Raw genomic sequence first — 18,879 nt, 5'->3', positions numbered from 1 at the left:
TCCTAGCGTCTACCGAAAGGAAAAGTATTTTGTGCCCTCCGGCTTCTAAAGCCAAGGAAAGGGCTTCTGGTCTTCAGCTTCCTCCCGTCCTTGAGCCCCCGGACCCAGGCTTCCGGCAAAGTGCACAGGACCTTTTGCAAACCTGGCTTCGAGCCACGACCCTGAGAGAAGTGGCCCGTTCTAGCCCTCAGACTACGACTCCCAGGAAGCCCTGGGGTTCTCCCTAGCCGATTACTCTGGCCGCCGCGAGGACTAGATGGGAAATGTAGTTTCAAAATTGCGCACTTCAGACTCCTGGGTGGCTCAGGGCGCGATCCTGGAGTTTCAGGATCCAGTCCCACTTCGGGCTTCCCGTGTGGAGCCTGCTTCTCCCTCTGCCTATATCTATACCTCTCTCTCTGTCTCATGAATAAATAAATAAAAGAAAAATTGCCCACTTTGTTCACTCTTCCCTCTACCTTCTCTCCCTGGCCCAAGGGGCTTGATGCCAGGGTTCCAGAGGAAAGAGGCCTAGAACCAGTACTGAGAAACTGGGGCCCTATGGATCCAGCAGGTCTCTCCTTTTCTGCATAACTGAAACAGGCCACCAGAAAAACAAGCACCAGGGTTCACACAACTCTGAGAACCAGAGGCTGCCAGACCAGAGCAGGACAATACTCCTGCTTTGACATAAATAATGAGTCCCTGGCAGTTCTGCACTTTGCCTCCTCCTCCTCCTCCTACACACACACACACACACACACACACACACACGACTCCAAAAAATCTGCAGACAGAAGTTGGTGATGTGGACTTTTAATTCATACCTCCCTCTCTTCAACCTTGGCAGCTGAGTAGGGAGTGATCCCTCCAAACTCCTTGAGATGACTGAAAAAAGGGGCTTGCATTCTTCTGGTTAGATAGGGGATGCGATCACGGTTGTCTATAATAAAGCTAGCTATCCCCACTGCCTTCAAAAAGCCTCAAGGGGTTCCAGGAAGCTGAGTCCAGAATCCCATCCTCCTTTGCCAGACCCTGTGCTCTTTCCTGCCTGGGTTTGAGGCCAGCCCGGACTCTGCATACCTTCAGATCCTTTCAAATTCGAAGCCAGATTTAGTGGTTCTGTGAAATGCGGGTGGGGGTGGGGGGAGAGACACACAATCTTAGAGGCTTGCAGAAAAGCCCAAGGAAACAGTCATGCTAGCTGAATTACAGAAAATTGATTGCATCACCACCCCGCCGCTCCCACCCACCCTCACCCTACTGCCCCCGCAGCCCAGCCACAGACGTAGAGGAGGAAACTTTCAACTTTCATAACTGGGAGAGGTGACCTAGTGTGGTGCTTGTCTTTGGCAGCTTTTGATCTTAAAAAAAAAGTGTTCCTATACTTCTGGAAAACTCTGCTCCAGGAGCTTTCAGCAGCCGTCCCCTTTCCCCACCTCGCATGTTTTCAGCCTATCTGCTCAAACAAGTCTTTGTCCTTTTTTTCAGGGGCTGAAAGGTGGGACAGATTTTGGATCTGCTCACAGCTACAGATAGTTTTTCTTCCACCAATTTTCTGGCAGTGGCTGAGGTGTTGCACTTCTGATTGTACCTTCCTGAGATTCTCCTGGAATTCCAGAACCCCATTCCCTCTGGAAGAGCCCTGCAGAATTCTTCATTGGCACCAGAATTGGCCCTCTCTAGAATGACTCCAGAAGCATGGCCAGGGAGTTGGTGAATGCTTGCTCTAGAATACCCACAAATTCCCTCAGTCCTGAGGCCTGAACCTCTCTTTTAGAAAAGACCAGGGGCAACATTAGAAGGGGGAGTTCCCTGTTCTTGGGGTACAGCCGTCTAGAAGTACTCTAGATATGGGCTGGGAAGAACAGGTAGGCATTGCCTTCTAGAACTGACATGAGCCTCCCTGGACACTGCCATCCATCAGGAAAAGATCTTCTGCTGGTTCTAGAATGTCCAGGCAGCTACAGAAAGCCATCCTTTCTCTCAGAGTCTAGCCAGCTAGAATTACTCTAGAAGTGGATGCCCACCTGCTGCAGGACTACCACAAGCTTCTCCAAAAGCTCCCAGGCCTCTGGAGATGCATAAATGCCAGCACAAGCATGATCAGCTATTCCAGAAAGTCTCCCTGCTGTTTGCTCAAGGCCCCACCAATGACTGGACTGCGGACAAGTTTGCATTAATGCCCACCCACTCAGGCAGGAAGGCGGCCTCAGGCTTAAAGATCTTCAGGAAGTTGGAGTCCGGCAGGGTGAAGTTGGCCAGGTAGACAGTGTCTCCACCGGCCAGGTAGGCAGCCCAGAAGCCAAAGGTCCCAATGGTCATGATGGTGTGGTTGCACTGGGTGAGCAACGCAAAGTCCTTCCCAGGTGAACCCTCCTGCCCATCGCCAGCAAAGATCACATCCCCAAGGGAGGTGTCGATGTTCTCACGGCACCACTCCATGCCATTGCTGGCGACCACAAAGATGGGGGCTTCGTGGCGTGCCCGGAACCAGTCCATAGCCTGCTGGAGGTAAGCACGATCGCCCACCACACCTTTCCAGCGATGGGGCATGACTTGCAGATAGTCTCCACGGCGCACGTGGACACCCACAAAGGTCCGGGGACGGTCCCCGGAGTGGCCCAAGCGGAGCTGACTCAGTAGATGCTGGGCCTCCTGCCGCAGATGATCGTGCAGGGTGAACTCCCTGCGGATCTGTTCGCGGAGATGGTGGAAGAAGGTCCAGGAGCAGGGGAAGCCCGTGAGCTTCAGGAAGGGATCCTTCAAGTGGGCATAGTCCTCTGACATCCAGTCATGCAGCTGCAACTCCCGCCACGGCATGTGGCTGTCCACCTCGGGCGCCAGCACGGGCAGGGTGATGCGGAACACGGGGGCGAGGGCGGCGTGCATGGCAGGCAGGATGAAGGCCTGGCGACGGTTGAGCTGGGCCAGGGCGAGCAGCGTGGCATACTGCCCCATCTGGTTGCCAAAGCGGCCATCTGGGGAGATCGTCCAGGTTCCAGAGAGAGAGGCCAGGTGCTTGAAACAGGGAAAGGAGGTGTTGGGGCTCAACGGCGTGCCTGACAGGCAGAAGATGGCCACAGGGGATGTCATGAGGCGGCGGTCTGGACACAGGGCAGTCAAGTCTAGGCCACCATGAAAGAGGTCTTGGTGGATGTGGAGGAAGAAGACGGCTGAAAGAACACAGACTAGCAGGAAGGTCAGGCACAGCTGCCGTCGGCTGGGGGCCCACATGGCTGCATGGAGGAAAGGGGAGTTAGCAGGTCCTCAGGTCCTCAGGGGCCTGAGGACAAATATCAAGGAGCAGAGGCCAGAGAGAAGGAGGATACTAGGGATTCAGGCTCCTGGGTCTGAGGGAAGGGGGATCAGGGTCCTGGGTCTGAGGGTGGAGAAGCAGGGTCTAGGAATTTCAGGGGATGGGAATGGGGAGCAGTGGGAGCAGAGAGCAGTGGTCTAGGATCCAGCATCTCATCACATCTTGGAATCTGGCTCTCCCAGCCGGTGAGGCCCACTGAAGCTGGGCAGTGCTCCACCCACTTCCTTCTCCAGTGTACCTGGGGGGTGTGTGGGGGGGAAGGCCAGCAGACTCCACCGTGGAGGTGACAGTAAGAGACAGACAAGCAGCACAGGAGAGGCCGGAGGCCCAGGCTGGATGAGGGATCTTGGCTCCTGGAGGAGCAGCAGTTGGGGGTGGGGTGGAGACCTCTGGGGTCCTAGGAGGTTCGATGTTGGGGGCGCGCCTCCTCCTGGGACTAAAGGCCCCGGTTCCTGGGTCGGAGGCATCCGCTGGTCCCACTCACCTGCGCTCCTGGCGGGTGGCAGATCCACAGCCGGCTTGGCGAGGCTGGAGCGCGGCGACCGCAAGTGCAGCCCACATCCGGCCGCCCCCGGAACCCCGACCTCCAGGGCGCAAGGCTCGGCAGCCCTCCCCTCCAAGCCGCCTCCCCCGACCGGCTCCGAGGGCTCGGGGAGAAAAGGAAGGAGATGGGCGCGGTTCCGAGGCTCGCAGCCTCCGCCCCTCGCGGGCTGGGCAGGTGAGTCGGAGGCGGAGCCCCGCCCCTGCCCTGGAGCCCCAGGCTCGCGGTGGGGCGCGGGAGCCCCCGCCCCCTGCTTCGCCCGGACCCGGGGACCCGCGCCCAGCTGCCTCCTCCACGGCCGCGGCCAGCGGGGGGCTCTCCGGGGCCGGCCTTCCTGGCCTCAGCAGCCGCATCCTTCGCTGGACGTGAACGTCTGCAGCTCAGCCGCGAAGCTGGACGCAGACGCTCGGGTCCTTCGACTTCCCCTTCGCCGGTGGCCGGGCTCACGGTCTGCCCGGGGGGCCTGGATGCTCGAGTCTGGCCACGCCCGGGCCGCTTGCGAGGGCGCGGGCGCCTGCCCCGGCGGGAAGGAAGATCCTCCGGCTGCCCCGTCCGCCCGGTGCGGTGAGGCACCTGCTCGCCAGGCCGCTCCGGGAGCGGGTGGAAAACCTCCAGCTCTCAGGGTCGCCGACTGGGAGCCTCTGGGCCCAAGGTGTCCCCGGGCTCACCGTGGCCTGTGATCCCCCATTGTCAGCACCTGGCACCTGCAGATTCCAGATTCGCGGCTCCCCGCGCCCCGCCTCTCCTACTGAGGGGGTGCAGGATCTGGCGCCCGACGGCCCCTTTCTAGACCGGCGCCTCCCCGGGGCCAGCCTCTCCCGGAGCAAGGAAGGGGCGATTTACCTTCCCGGCCTCCCGCGGAGGCTGGGGCCCCGGGTTGGGGTTCCAAGGCCTGGTTCTGCAGTACACCTGAAGCCGTTCCCATTGTAAGGTGGCTACACACACACACACACACACACACACACACACACACACACCACCCCTTCCACCCCCGCTGGAACAGGGTGACCAAGGTCATTCAATAAATCAAATCCAGGAATTTGACTTCACTCTCCAGAAATTTGACCATAGTGTGTTCAGACCCAGGAGTCCAGCCCCCAGGTCTCTATCCCTCCTGAGACCCCAGGCTTTCCACCCCAACCCCCTCCTCAGACCAACATGCCTTCCTGGCTCAGACACAGGTTTAGTTTCCGGGAAACTGCCCACCCTCTCATTCCCTTTGGGCTCTAGCCTGTGCTTCCCCCTCAAGAGCCAGGCTTGGCTAGTAACGCTGAGTCAGAGGCTCTCACCCTCCCCTCTCCCCCAGGCTATTTTGAGAGCACCTTTCTGGGCCTGGGGGGTAGGTAGCTTTTCTGGTGAAAGAAACACCAGGATTGCATCAGGGAGGAGACAGAGGCAGGGACATTTGGTGCAGGAAGAGTGTCTGGACTGGGGTTGGTGAGGTTGAGGTCAGGATGCCCACGTCCCTGCAGAGGACGCTTTGGTGGTGTGGCATTCGCTGCCTTCCTGATGATCAAGGAATGTCCCCGGGTGACCTAGAAATTCAGGTAGGATGCAGCAGGGCTGCTTATGGGACACAGTCTTTATTTGTCCACCAGGGAGGCAGATTTCCAGGCCCCCAGCCCTCTCCTCCCTCAAGCCCCAGCCCCATTCACCCAGGTCCCGATTCCTCAGACTCAGGAGTCCAGGCCCCCACCTGGAAGGACCCCCCTGATTGCATCATCCACTCAGGCTGATCTGGCCACGGTGGAATCCCAGCTCCTGCCAAGTGGGTCAAATATCATGGGTCAGGTGTGGGGAAGGTGATTGGGCGGGTCTGTCTGGATATAAATTTTGGAGCTTCTGCATCCATTCTAAGAGACCTGGGTATTCTGTTCAGCTGTGAATCCACGTGCCAGAGGACCCCCGGAGTTCAGGCTAAGCAGCGATCCTTTGAATCTGCTCTCCCAGACGACCAGGATCTGAAACAGAATCTATACCATTCAGTTCTTCAAAACCCAGACTCCAGAGCTCGCCTGAGGACGTGAGCCATTGATGGGCTGGGCCGAGGCCGGGTTCGAGCACCTGGGACTGTGGGTCCCTGTGCTGGCTGTGCTTTTGCTGGAAGCCTGCCGGGCACATCCGATCCCTGACTCCAGCCCCCTCCTACAATTTGGAGGTCAAGTTCGACAGCGGTACCTCTACACCGACGATGCCCAGGAGACAGAGGCCCACCTAGAGATCAGGGCCGATGGCACAGTGGTGGGGGCTGCCCGCCAGAGCCCTGAAAGTAAGTGTGTAGGACAGGGCCTGGTTCTGAGGGAGGAGGGGCTGGGGGCCCGGACCCCTGGGCCTGAGGGAGAAGGGGGCTGAGGCACTGCAGTCCTGAGTCTGAGGGAGGAGGGGCCTGGGCAGAGGCCCTCTGAGCCCCTGACACTTTCTCCCCTTAGGTCTCCTGGAGCTGAAAGCCCTAAAGCCAGGGGTCATTCAAATCTTGGGAGTCAAAACATCCAGGTTCCTGTGCCAGGGCCCAGATGGGACACTATATGGCTCGGTGAGTTTCCAGAATCCCCACCTACCCCCCTTGTGCTCCATCCTTCCTCATATCAGCCTCGCCATCTGAGGGACCACATCTCGCATCTGTGGCCTGGGCCAGCCTTGATTCTGTGCTTTGTATGTGGCCCCAACATGCCACCACCTTTGCGTGTGGGAGCTGAACTTGTCCATGTTTACAAGAAGAGGAAACTGAGGCTTGGACAGGGACATGCTGGCTCTGAGTCACGAGGCCTGTGAATGATAGAGTAGCCTGAGAGGCTGAGTCTTGTGACTTATAACCCCTGGTGGCCACCTGGGCTCCTACATGGCCGGTTCCTGCTGGGCACAGGGTCGCTCAGAGAACCCGTGGCCTCTAAAACGACCATGACCCCTTGGGCAGAAGCCAGACACCCCTGTCTGGACTCAGAGAGCCTGGACTGGTCCCTGGGCTGGAAGATTTCTCTCTGTGAAGTTGGGGACAGGGGTGAAGGAGGAGCCTGCTTCTGTTGTTTGTGTCCTGGAGGGGGGCTGGGACCTGGACTCTGGATCTGAGGGAGGAGGGGCTCCCCCAGCTCCCTAGGAGTGTCTGGACTCCTGTATCCTGTTGGAGGAGAGCACTCTGTGGTCTGAAAGAAGAGAGAGCTGGGGGCCCGGACCCCTGGGTCTGAGGGAGGAGGCACTGGGGACAGGACTTCTGGGTCTGAGGGGGGAGGAAGAGGCTGGGCACCCGGCCACCTAGATCCTGCAGTAGGATGATGTGAAGGGTCTCATACCTCTAATCTCCCTTCTTGTTTCCTCAGCTCCATTTCGACCCTGTGGCCTGCAGTTTCCGAGAACTGCTTCTTGAGGATGGGTACAACATCTACCACTCCGAGACCCTTGGTCTCCCGCTTCGCCTGCGCCCCCACAACTCCGCATACCGGGACTTGGCACCCCGCGGGCCTGCCCGCTTCCTGCCACTGCCAGGCCTGCTTCCAGCACCCCCAGAGCCTCCAGGGATCCTGGCCCCGGAGCCTCCTGACGTGGGCTCCTCGGACCCTCTGAGCATGGTGGGGCCTTCACAGGGCCGGAGTCCCAGCTATGCTTCCTAAAGCCACGGGCTTTTTGTTATGGGGTCTCCTCTTTATTTATTGGGTTATTTATCTTATTTATTTTTTTATTTTTCTTACTTGGGATAATAAAGAATCTGAGAGGAGGATCAGAGTGAGCACGTGTGAATGTTTGATGGAGGAGGTGGGATCTGCTTCCTTGTCTCCCATGGACCCCAAGAACCCTCTGCTCCCATTGCCGAAAGGCAGTGGAAAGGTCCCAGCCTCCCTCTGGGCCTCAGTTTTCTGCTCTGCTTAGGTGTCCCCAGGGGCTCTGGATTGTCCCTGCCCTTTGACAGGAGAAGACTTCTTAACCTCCCACCTCTCCTCTGCCCACCCCCAATTTGGAGCTTGTGTTGTGGAACTGTTTTTCTGAGGTTTCTCGATGACAGGGGAACGTTTAAACAATGACACCGTAGATCTACAGCCTCATGGGACATGTAGTTTTCTGGATCCACTTAGCATGAATAATGGGATGACATCTTGTTCCTCAGGCCTGGGGCAAGGACTCTTGGATCCTAAGGGTATAACATGCTAGGTGGGACTCTTGGGTCCTGAGGAATCAGAAAGCTAGACATCTGGATACCTAGGTCCCAGGAGAACAAGGGAAGAGGAACCTGGAACCCGGGCAGCCCCGGTGGTGCAGCGGTAGGGCGCTGCCTGCGGCCCAAGGTCCTGGAGACCCGGGATCGAGTCCCATGTCAGGCTCCCTGCATGGAGCCTGCTTCTCCCTCTGCTTGTGTCTCTGCATCTCTCTCTCTGTTATTCTCAAGAATAAATAAATAAAATCTTAAAAAAAGAAAGGTTAAATTCCTTTAAAAAAAAAAAAAAAGGAACCTGGAACCCTGGTCTTAGGAAGGACAGGAGGGGAGTCCTGGTTCTCAGAAAGAGCACTTTAGGATCTAAATGCATCCATCCATGTGCTTATGGACTCAGGAGTGTAATAACTGCCTCAGACTCCAGTCCCAGTGAATGAGTGAATTGCCTATTCTCCCCCCGCTTCCCACAATCTAGATTTCCACATTGCTCCTTGAGTTATTTTCTGGTTGGGAAAGATGAAAGGACAGACATACAGACGACACCTCCCCAGAGTTCATGGTCAGCACCTGTTGGGTCCAGGAGTCTGGTTGACTACTGCAGCATCTCAAGAGTTGTGGTCTTAGGCCCTTCATTTTATTTTATTTTTAAAAGATGTTATTTATTTATTCATGGGAGACACACAGAGAGGGGCAGAAACACAGGCAGAGGGAGAAGCAGGCTCCACACAGGGAGCCCGATGCAGGAGTCGATCCCAGAACCCCAGGATCAGGATCTGGGCCAAAGGCAGATGCTCAACCACTGAGCCACCCAGGCGTCCAAATGGGCTCTTTTTTTTAATTCCCATGTTCAAAGAGAGGAACTTAAAAAAAAATTTTTTTTTTAATCACAAATGAGAGGAACCATCTCGGTGGAAGAGTGATATAAGCACAGGTCCCAGCGGGCCATGGAAGGGACTCAGTGCCCAGAGGAAATGAAGGTCGCATCTTGTGGAAAGTGCGGTTTCCCACTTTGATGGCACTAGGCTGGCTCAGGCGGGAGGAAATTGTCATGGCCAGAAGCAGAAGCTGATATGCCACAAAACCCACTTGGAAAGAGTGGTTTCATTCCCGAGGGGACTCCATGTGAGATGTAGGCTCCTCCTCAGTGGAGTCCACCTGCCTCAAGAAAGTCTCCCTGGTGTGAGGGGGCAGGAAGAAGCACTGGGCACTGCCCTGATCCCTCTCCTGTGCACCCGATTAACTCCCTGATTAACCCCTGATTAACTCCCTGGTCACAGGCTTGGAGAACTCGGCCCTACAGGGGAAAGGAAGAGGTTCTAGAGGAGGGAGCTGTGTGATAGAGACCCAGAGAGAAGGGGGCGGGGGGGGGGGGGGCAGATAGAGATCCAGAGAGAAATCCAGAGGGAGGACGTCAGAGACCCAGACATAGAAGACCAGAGACTCAGGTAGAGGGAGGTCAGAGACTCTGGAGGAGGAGAGAGACAAAGATGGGGGAGAGGCACAGACATCCAGAGAGAGAGGGCAGAAACAGGGAAACCAGACGGGAAACCTGCAAAAGGTGTTGAACAAGCACCTGTCACTCCACCTGAGGATTTTAACTCCCAATTGTGTTGTGTCTCCTCCTTTCCGGTAGAAGCAGGTTAGCATCTCCTTCCCCGGAGAGCCCCCACCCCCACCCCGGTTGCTGCCTGAGGGCGAGTGATCTCCCTGAAGCTCTGCCCCATGGTCTCTCACTCCTTTTTTTTTTTTTTAAAGATTTTATTTATTTATTCATGAGAGACACAGAGAGAGAGAGAGAGGCAGAGACACAGGCAGAGGGAGAAGCAGGCTCCCTGTGGGGAACCTGATGCGGGACTCGATCCCAGGACTTGAGGATCACGAGCTGAGCCAAAGGCAGATGCTCAACCACTGAGCCCCCCAGGCCCCCTCTAACTCCTTCTGGACTCCATTCTAGCTGGTCCCACAGGGTGAGGTGCAAAGTGTGGACAGGGAGGAGCCACAAAGTACACCAAAAGCACTGCTGGATCTCGCCCTTGACGTGGCAGTGACCTGAGGGAGCCAGTCGGGGAAGAGACCCCAGGAGATGCATTTATTGGTAGAGATCCCAGACCCTGGTGCTAGCTCCAGGGGCTGGGGGTGCCCCTTGTTTGCTCTTTGGCTGGCTGGAAGCTGGCCCCCAAGTGTTCTACACTTGAGATACTGTAGAGAGGCCATTTTCAAAGGGTGGCCCTGGACCAGCCACATCACTGCCTGGGAATTTGCTAGAAATGCACATTCTGACCCCAGACCTCTGGAATCAAAAAATTCTCGGGGCATAGGCAAACTCACAGACAGAAAAATCAGCTCAAAAAAAGAAAAAAGAAAAAGGAAAAATAGAAAGAAAGAAAAAGAAAGAAAGAAAGAAGAAAGAAAGAAAGAAAGAAAGAAAGAAAGAAAGAAAGAAAGAAAGAAAGAAAGAAAATAAAATCAGCTCAGTGCTTTTCCCCCCCAACAGCAGGAGGGTGGAATGGGAGCATATTACTTTTCCGGGGTTGCCAGAACAAAGTACCACAAACCAAGTGGCTTCAAACAACAGAGATTTACTCTCTCACCGTTCTAGGGCTTAGAAGCCTGAAACCAAGGTGTTGGCAGCACGGTGCTCTCTCTAAAGGCTCGAGGGGAGGAGGCTTCTTTGCTCCTTCCCAGGGGCTGGCGGTCGCTGGCAATCTTTGGTGTCCCTTGGTTTATAGACATGTCACTCCAATTTCTGTCTCCATCATTATATGGCCTTTCCACCAAATGTCTGTCTGTGTCTCTGTCTAAATTACCCTCTTAGGAGGACACTGGTCATGTCAGATTTAAGACCTGGTCTAATCTGGTAGGATCTCATTTTAATTGTTTACATCTACAAAGACCTTAATTCCAAATAAAGCCATACTCACAGGTTCTAGGCAACGTGAATTTCCAGGCGATGCTCTAGAACTCACTGCACACCTCTGCAGCTGGCTACACTGGTGTGGTCTTGCTCACGGGTAAGTGCATTTAGGAGGAGCATGGGCCAGGGCAGTTCTCCTGGGCGCAGCGTTCTTGAAATTCACTCTTGGCTCATTCCAAGTGGTATTTCAAAATATAAGCTCTCTTGGGGGACCTGGGTGGCTCAGTTGCATAAATGTCTGCTCAGGTCATGATCTTGGGGTCCTGGGAAGGAGCCCCACCTGTCTTCAGGCTCCTTGCTCAGCTGGGAGCCTGCTTCTCCCTCTCCTTCTGCACCCCTGCTCATGCTCTCTCTCTCGCTCTCACTCTTGCTTTCTTTCTCAAATTTTTAAAAATGTTTAATATATATAATACATAATATATATATTATATATATTATATATATATAAATATTCAAGCCCCACATTAGATGTAGAGATTATTTAAAATCTTTAAGGGGCTCCTGGGTGGCTCAGTGGTTGAATGTCTGCCTTTAGCTCACGTCCTGACCCTGGGGTCCTGGGATCTAGTCCTGCATCGGGCTCCCTGCATGGAGCCTGCTTCTCTCTCTGCCTATGTCTCTGCCTCTCTCTCTGTGTCCCTCATGAATACGTAAATAAAATCTTTATAAAACATCTTTTTGAGGGATCCCTGGGTGGCTCAGCGGTTTGGCACCTGCCTTTGGCCCAGGGTGCGATCCTGGAGTCCAGGGATCGAGTCCCACATCGGGCTCCCGGCATGGAGCCTGCTTCTCCCTCCTCCTGTGTCTCTGCCTCTCTCTCTCTCTCTGTGTGTGTGTGTCTATCATAAATAATAAATAAATAAATCTTTTTAAAAAAACTTTTCTTGGGATGCCTGGGTGGCTCAGTGGTTGAGCGTCTGCCTTTGGTTCAAGGCGTGATCCTAGAGTCCCGGGATCAAGTCCCGCATCAGGCTCCCTACATGGAGCCTGCTTCTCCCTCTGCCTGTGTCTCTGCCTCTGCCCCTGCTCATTCTCTCTCTCTCTCTCTGTCTCATGAATAAATAAATGAAATCTTTGAAGAAAAAAAGCATGGAGCTTTGTCCTTTCAAAGGAGAGATTCTGGGGGCGCCCGGATGACTCAGTCTGTTAAGCATCTACCTTCAGCTCAGGTCAGGATCTCAGGGTCCTGGGATTGAGCTCCAGGTCTTGGGGCTCCCTGCTCAGCAGGAAGTCTGCTTCTCCCTCTGCCTCTGCCCCTGCTCATTTGTCTCTCTCTCTCTCTCAGAACTATGGGATCTCAGAGGACCCAGACACCCACCCCAGCATCTTCCAACCTTCCCATGCACCCTCTGACACCCCCTACTAATTGGAGCTGTGAACCCACACACACATACACACCCAAGGTTTGAAGGTTGCTGTTTTATTTATTTTTTTTTTAATTTTTATTTATTTATGATAGTCACACACAGATAGAGAGAGGCAGAGACATAGGCAGAGGGAGAAGCAGGCTCCATGCACCGGGAGCCCGACGTGGGACTCGATCCCGGGTCTCCAGGATCGCGCCCTGGACCAAAGGCAGGCACCAAACCGCTGCGCCACCCAGGGATCCCTGAAGGTTGCTGTTTTAGTTGCTCCCACCAAGTCCTGGGCTGTGAAGACAACCTCTCCTTTAGGGGTGGGGGCTGGGCGTAAACTTCCAGGCTTGCTAGCTTCCTTTTCTTCCTGTATGGGTACTGGCTCAGCCCCACTCACTTGTATTTCGGGGCTCCATGGGGCATAAATGTCAGCTGGTTTTGTGCAAGATGTTGTTTGGGAGCTTTTGCTATCCTAGTTGCTCTGCCCAGATTTGTTTCTGTCGTTGTTTTGGGGAGGATATGGCGGGGGGATGGAGGCAGAGGTAGAGGTGGGGAAGTTTAAGAAACCATGCTACCCAACCTGAATCTAATCTCGAGGAGACAGCAAACATTTTCCAATCAGACTTTCCTTCTGCAAAACAACTGGTCTCAACCCTCCAAAAAAGTCAAGGTCAAGAAAGAGGAAGACAGAAGAAGTGTTCCTATTTTGGGCCCCAGAGGCAGTCCTTTGAGCAATCAGGTGACATCCCGGTTGTGAGTAACACACTTGATGAAATTTGAATGAGTTCTGTGCATTACATAGGAGTAATGGATCCATGTGAAATTTTCTGACTCGGATCATTGCGTTGCGGTTATTAAAGAGAATGTCCTTGTTCTTGGCAAATACACACTGGAGTATCTAGGGACACGGGCACGGTATCTCCAGTGTTTTCTCAAATGCCTCTGGAAATGTAAATATATAATAATATAGAGAGATAGCAACCGGATGATAAGGCAAAAGGGTGGGTGGCAGCACTTACCCACCTCAGCAAGAACTGAGGAGCCTGGTAAAGCATAGATGCAGCACTTTGCTCGAGTCTTGAAACTTTTCCATAGGGACGCCTGGGTGGCTCAGGGGTTGAGCGTCTGCCTTCAGCCTAGAGTGTGACCCCAGGATCCTGGGATTGAGTCCCGCAGCAGACTCCCCGCAGGAAGCCTGCTTCTCCCTCTGCCTATGTCTCTGCCTCTCTCTGTGTGTCTCATAAATAGGTAAATAAAGTCTTAAAATAAATAAATAAATACCCTACCCCCACAAATCACCAAATTGCGCTAAATAGACTTCAAGATTTTCCTACTTGTGCTGGGGCTCTGGGTGGAGAAAAAGTGACTTTCTGTTGAAAAATGTGTGACCACCCAACCAATCTTATATGGAATGGGCTTGAAATCAAGCTGGGTGGTTGAGGTACCCACAAGCTGAGAAATTAACGGAGTAGCAGTTGGGCTGGCCATGTCCCAGGGCTTCTGCCAAAGCAAAGGCAAAGCTTCTCTAGAGACACATTGCCTAGATGTGCCTGTCTCTAGATGTCTAGAAACATCAGATCTCGAGGAGGAAGTGGTGAGCTCACAATCCAAAGTCACACAGCCGAGCAGGGATCTAGGGACACGGATCATCTGCCAGCAAGTACATCGAACAGCAGGACCAGACAGCCTTGTCTTCTTGCCTGTTCCTACCCTGCAATAATTTTATTTTTTAAAAGATTTTATTTTGGGGATGCCTGGGTAGCTCAGCGGTTAAGCATCTGCCTTCTGGCTCAGGGCATGATTCCAGAGTCCTGGGATCGAGTCCCACATCAGGCTCCCTGCATGGAGTCTGCTTCTCCCTCTGCCTGTGTCTCTGCCTCTCTCTCTCTGTGTGTCTCTCATGAATAAATAGATAAAATATTTTTTAAAAAGCAATTGTTAGTTTCACTCTTAAATAAATAAATGTTAGTTTCGGGATCCCTGGGTGGCGCAGCGGTTTAGCGCCTGCCTTTGGCCCAGGGCGCGATCCCGGAGATCCGGGATCGAATCCCACATCAGGCTCCCGGTGCATGGAGCCTGCTTCTCCCTCTGCCTGTGTCTCTGCCTCTCTCTCTCTCACTGTGTGCCTATCATAAATAAATAAAAAAAAAAATTTAAAAAAATAAAAAATAAAAAAATAAATGTTAGTTTCACTATTTAAAAAATTTTTTTATTTGGGGGGCACCTGGGTGGCTCAATCGGTTGGGAGTCTGCCTTCAGCTCAGGTCATGATCTAAGGTTCCTGGGATTGAGCCCTGGGTCAGGCTCCCTGCTCAGAGCGGAACCTCTTCTCCCTCTCCTCTACTCATTCTCTTTCTCTCTCAAATAAAATAAAATAAAAAGATTTTATTTTGAAGTCTTCTCTTCATCCAACATGGGGCTCGAATTCACAACCCAGTGGTTGAGAGTCAAATGCTCCACCAGCTGAGCCAGCCAGGCGCCGCGCAGGTGCCACAACCCAGCAATAACTTTAGATTGTAAAGTTGTCAAAGAAAAATGGTTGTTTGAAATCTTTTTTTTTTCATTATGATCATATAGACACAACAGAAAATTTATTCTTTTAACGGTTTTTAAGTCTCCAGTTTAGCAGCATTGAGTGTATTCACATTATGGTGGACCCAGTCCCCGGAACGTTTTCATCTCCTAAAACTGAACATGTGTATCCATTAAACAATTCCCCATCCCCTCCTGTCAGGCCCTGGCCCCACCATCTGTTTCCTCTTTCTATGAATTTTACTACTTTAGCTATATAAGTGCAATAATAGAGGTTTTTTTTAAAGATTTTATTTATTTATTCATGAGAGACACACAGAGAGAGAAGGCTCCTTGCAGGAAGCCTGATACAGAACTCGATCCCAGGATCATGAACTGAGCCAAAGGCAAATGCTCAACCACTGAGCCACCCAGGTGTCCTCATAGAGTATTTTTGTGTGTGAATGACTTACTTCACCCAATATCATATTTCCAAAGTTCATCCGTGTTGCAGATGAACTGTTACTGTTTATGGGTGAACAGTATTCCACAGTAGGGATAGACCACATTTTTGTTCATCTAGGTACCCATCCATGGGCAATTGGCTTTCACCTTTCAGCTATTGTGGAAAAGGCTGTGATGAACACATGTCTACAAATATCTCTCCAAAACCCTGGTTTCATTCTTTGAAGTATACACTCAGAATTGCATTGCTGGATGGTAACTTCGTTTTTCATACTTTGAGGAGCTGCCTGTCATGGTTAATTGTATGGGTCAACTTGATTGAGCTAAAGAATACTCAGAGAGGTAGTAAACATTACGTCTCGATGTATCTATGATGGTATTTCTGGAAGAGATTAGCATTTGATTCAGGAAACTAAGATATCCACCCTCATCAAAATGAGCAGATGTCATAGAAAGCTGTATAGATACACATACATCCCTAATCAGATATATGATTTGCAAATATTTTCTCTCATCCCATAGGTTGAGCTGTCAACTGTGATGCACAAAAGTTTTTCATTTGAATTCAGTCCCATTTTTTCTTTTTAAATTTATTTTATTATTTTTTTTAAAGATTTTATTTATTTATTCATGAGAGACACACAGAGAGGCAGAGACACAGGCAGAGGGAGAAGCAGGCTCCATGCAGGGAGCCCGTTGTGGGACTTGATCCTGGGACTCCAGGATCACAACCTGAGCCAGAAGGCAGATGCTTAACTGCTGAGCCACCCAGGCATCCCTCAGTCCCATTTTTTTTCTATTTTTACTCTTGTTGCCTGCGTTTTTGCTGTAATATCCGAGAAATCATTGCCAAAGCCAACATCACAACGTGTCCTCTCCACCCCCCAGCCAACATACACGTGTTTTCTTCTATGAACTTTTTGGTTTTGGTCTTTACGTTTAAGTAGCTGATTTAATCTGAGTTAATTTTAGCATATGGCATTAGGTAAGGGTCCAACTTCATTCTTTGGCATGTGGATATCCAGTTTCCCTGGCATCATTTGTTGAGAACTGTGGTGAGATCTTTTCATGTCAGAAAAGCTTTTATGGGGATCCCTGGGTGGCGCAGCGGTTTGGCGCCTGCCTTTGGCTCAGGGCGTGATCCTGGAGACCCGGGATCGAATCCCACATCGGGCTCCTGGTGCATGAAGCCTGCTTCTCCCTCTGCCTGTGTCTCTGCCTCTTTTTCTCTCTCTGTGACTGTCATAAATAAATAAAAATTTAAAAAAAAAAAAGGGTCAAGAAAAGCTTTTATGGATGGACACAAATATTCACAACTATTTGTTCTTTGGTAATGATTAATAAATTTTTAAGCAATCCACTTTCCTCTAAACATTAACTGACTACTTTCACAGCTAAAAATAGCAAGCTATGCATTTCACAATTTTAGATTTTTCCAAACATTTGAACATTGCAAACATAAATCAGTGAACTTCACAAGCCTGGTATTTCAGATTCCCTTAAATGAGTGAAGTGCCTTGAAGAGGAGACAAACAATAACACAACCTTTTTTTTTTTTAAATCTCATAACCTCGGGATCCCTGGGTGGCGCAGCGGTTTGGCGCCTGCCTTTGGCCCAGGGCGCGATCCTGGAGACCCGGGATCGAATCCCACATCGGGCTCCCGGTGCATGGAGCCTGCTTCTCCCTCTGCCTGTGTCTCTGCCTCTCTCTCTCTCTGTGACTATCATGAATAAATAAATAAAATCTTAAAAAAAAAAAATCTCATAACCTCTTTTTTTTTTAATTTTATTTATTTATTCATGAGAGACACAGAGAGAGAGAGGGGCAGAGACACAGGCAGAGGGAGAAGCAGGCTCCATGCAGGGAGCCAGATGTGGGACTCGATCCCTGGACTCCAGGATCACGCCCTGAGCCAAAGGCAGCCGCTAAACCACTGAGTCATCCAGGCGTCCCCAATAACACAATCTTGATCATATTTTTTGCAAGTCAAATATACCAGATTCTTCCAAATGCCTTAAATATCTCAAGGACAGACAGATAGGAGTGTAGTGATTAGCAAAGCAGTCAGTTTCTTTACATTAAACTGGTTACAAAAGTGCCCATGTTATGGATATTCTATTCTGATCAAGATTTTGATTTTGCAGTCTTTTTTTTTTTAAATATTTTTTTTAATTTTTATTTATTTATGATAGTCACAGAGAGAGAAAGAGAGGCAGAGACACAGGCAGAGAGAAGCAGGCTCCATGTACCAGGAGCCCGACGTGGGAATCGATCCTGGGTCTCCAGGATCGTGCCCTAGGCCAAAGGCAGACTCCAAACCGCTGCGCCACCCAGGGATCCCTGATTTTGCAGTCTTGATACTTCCTCTTACTTGTGATTTTTGTTACCTTATAGGTAGGCTTCACTCATCCATAAGCTGAGGTTAACAGTTTGAAGGTTGAAGATTCAGTCCTAGGACATGAGCACCGCTATCTTCCAAATTAATTCCCACCAAGCCCAAATTCCATGACAGTTAGACTTTGTCACAATCACACGGATGAAAAAATCGATTTTGGGGGCGCCTGGGTGACTCAGTCATTTAAGTGGCTAACTCTTGATTTCAGCTCAGGTTGTGATCTCAGGATGATGAGATAGAGTCCCAAGTTGAGTTCCACCTTAGCCAGAGTTGGCTTGGGATTCTCTCTCCCCCTCTGTCCCTCTTTCTCTCTTTCCCTAAAATAAATAAATCTTAAAAAAAAAAAAAAAAAAAGAGAGAGAGAGAAGGAGGGGGCACCAGGTGGCTCAGTCAGTTAAGCATCTGCCGTGGGCTCAGGTCATGATCTCGGGGTCCTGGGATCCAGCCCCTCATCAGGCTCCCTACTCCGTGGGGGAGTCTGCTTCTCCCTCTCCCCTTGCTTGTCTTCTCTCTCTCTCTTTCAAACAAATAAATAAAATCTTTAAAAAAATAAAAATAAAAAAAGACCAAGCAGGTTTGAAAAGAACCAAACAGAACTTCTAGCGAGAATGAAACACACACAAAAATGAAATAGTCATTGAAACAAAACTCTCACAGGAAGAGTCAAACAGCAGATTAGAAAGAGCAAAAGGGGAGAAACTGGAAGGTGAAAGTCAGTATGTTACTGAGAGAGAGAAATGGATGGAAAATTGAAGAAGAGACATGGAAGGTAGAATAAAAAGTTCCAATGGGCTTCTGGAAGAACATACAGTGATGAAGGGGGGAGGTGAAGATCAAGAAGAAAACAGCTGAGCACTTCCAGAATTGATGAAAGACATGGATTCATGGATGCAGGAAACACATGTCCTGGGCAGGGTGAGAAGTGATGCATACCTAGACATAGTCGAGTGAGTCCGCAGAATACTGAAAGCAAAGAGAAGACAGCTTCTAAAAATATTTTTAAAGATTTTCTTTTTTATTTGAGAGAGAGAGAAAGGGAAAGAGAGAGAGCACAAGCCAGGAGAGGCAGAGGGAGAGGGAGAAGCAGACTCCCACCAGCAGAGAGCCCAATGCTGAGCTTGATCCCAGGACCCTGAGATCATGACCTGAGCTGAAGGCAGATGCTTAACTGATTGAGCCACCCAGGCGCCCCTCTTTCTATTTTTTTTAAAAGATTTTATTTATTTATTCATAGAGACACACAGAGAGAGAGAGAGA

General features: G+C 51.2%; 2 protein-coding genes across 3 annotated transcripts; one reads left to right on the top strand and one right to left on the bottom strand.

Annotated features, from left to right (window-relative positions):
• Nucleotides 1–779: 779 nt before the first annotated feature.
• Nucleotides 780–3,969, bottom strand: FUT1 (fucosyltransferase 1 (H blood group)). The gene is made up of 2 exons (XM_038528327.1): nucleotides 3,783–3,969; nucleotides 780–3,218 (listed from the first exon to the last, which is right to left on the bottom strand). The coding sequence occupies exon 2, from the start codon at nucleotides 3,214–3,216 to the stop codon at nucleotides 2,119–2,121; it is 1,098 nt and encodes a 365-aa protein (XP_038384255.1). The 5' UTR covers nucleotides 3,217–3,218; nucleotides 3,783–3,969; the 3' UTR covers nucleotides 780–2,118.
• A 1,143-nt stretch (nucleotides 3,970–5,112) lies between these two features.
• FGF21 (fibroblast growth factor 21) lies at nucleotides 5,113–7,551 on the top strand. Of its 2 annotated transcripts, XM_038525647.1 has the most exons (4): nucleotides 5,113–5,386; nucleotides 5,719–6,108; nucleotides 6,269–6,372; nucleotides 7,154–7,551. In XM_038525647.1, the coding sequence occupies exons 2-4, from the start codon at nucleotides 5,874–5,876 to the stop codon at nucleotides 7,442–7,444; spliced, it is 630 nt and encodes a 209-aa protein (XP_038381575.1). In that variant the 5' UTR covers nucleotides 5,113–5,386; nucleotides 5,719–5,873; the 3' UTR covers nucleotides 7,445–7,551. The 2 variants fall into 2 exon arrangements, with proteins under 2 accessions (XP_038381575.1, XP_038381574.1); XM_038525646.1 differs by lacking the exon at nucleotides 5,113–5,386 and having other exon boundaries at nucleotides 5,600–6,108.
• The last annotated feature ends 11,328 nt before the right edge of the window (nucleotides 7,552–18,879 follow it).

This window comes from Canis lupus, chromosome 1 (genome assembly GCF_011100685.1).
Source record: "Canis lupus familiaris isolate Mischka breed German Shepherd chromosome 1, alternate assembly UU_Cfam_GSD_1.0, whole genome shotgun sequence".
NCBI lineage: Eukaryota > Metazoa > Chordata > Mammalia > Carnivora > Canidae > Canis > Canis lupus.
Note: the sequence above shows the minus strand (reverse complement) of the source record. Positions and strands in the feature narration are given on the sequence as shown.

Excerpts from the sequence above, each read along its gene's own strand:
- FUT1 (XM_038528327.1), bottom strand. The coding sequence starts at position 3,216 with ATGTGGGCCCCCAGCCGACGGCAGCTGTGCCTGACCTTCCTGCTAGTC.
- FGF21 (XM_038525647.1), top strand. The coding sequence starts at position 5,874 with ATGGGCTGGGCCGAGGCCGGGTTCGAGCACCTGGGACTGTGGGTCCCT. Across the intron at positions 6,109-6,268 it reads TGCCCGCCAGAGCCCTGAAA|GTCTCCTGGAGCTGAAAGCC; the intron begins GTAAGTGTGTAG and ends TTCTCCCCTTAG. Across the intron at positions 6,373-7,153 it reads ATGGGACACTATATGGCTCG|CTCCATTTCGACCCTGTGGC; the intron begins GTGAGTTTCCAG and ends TTGTTTCCTCAG.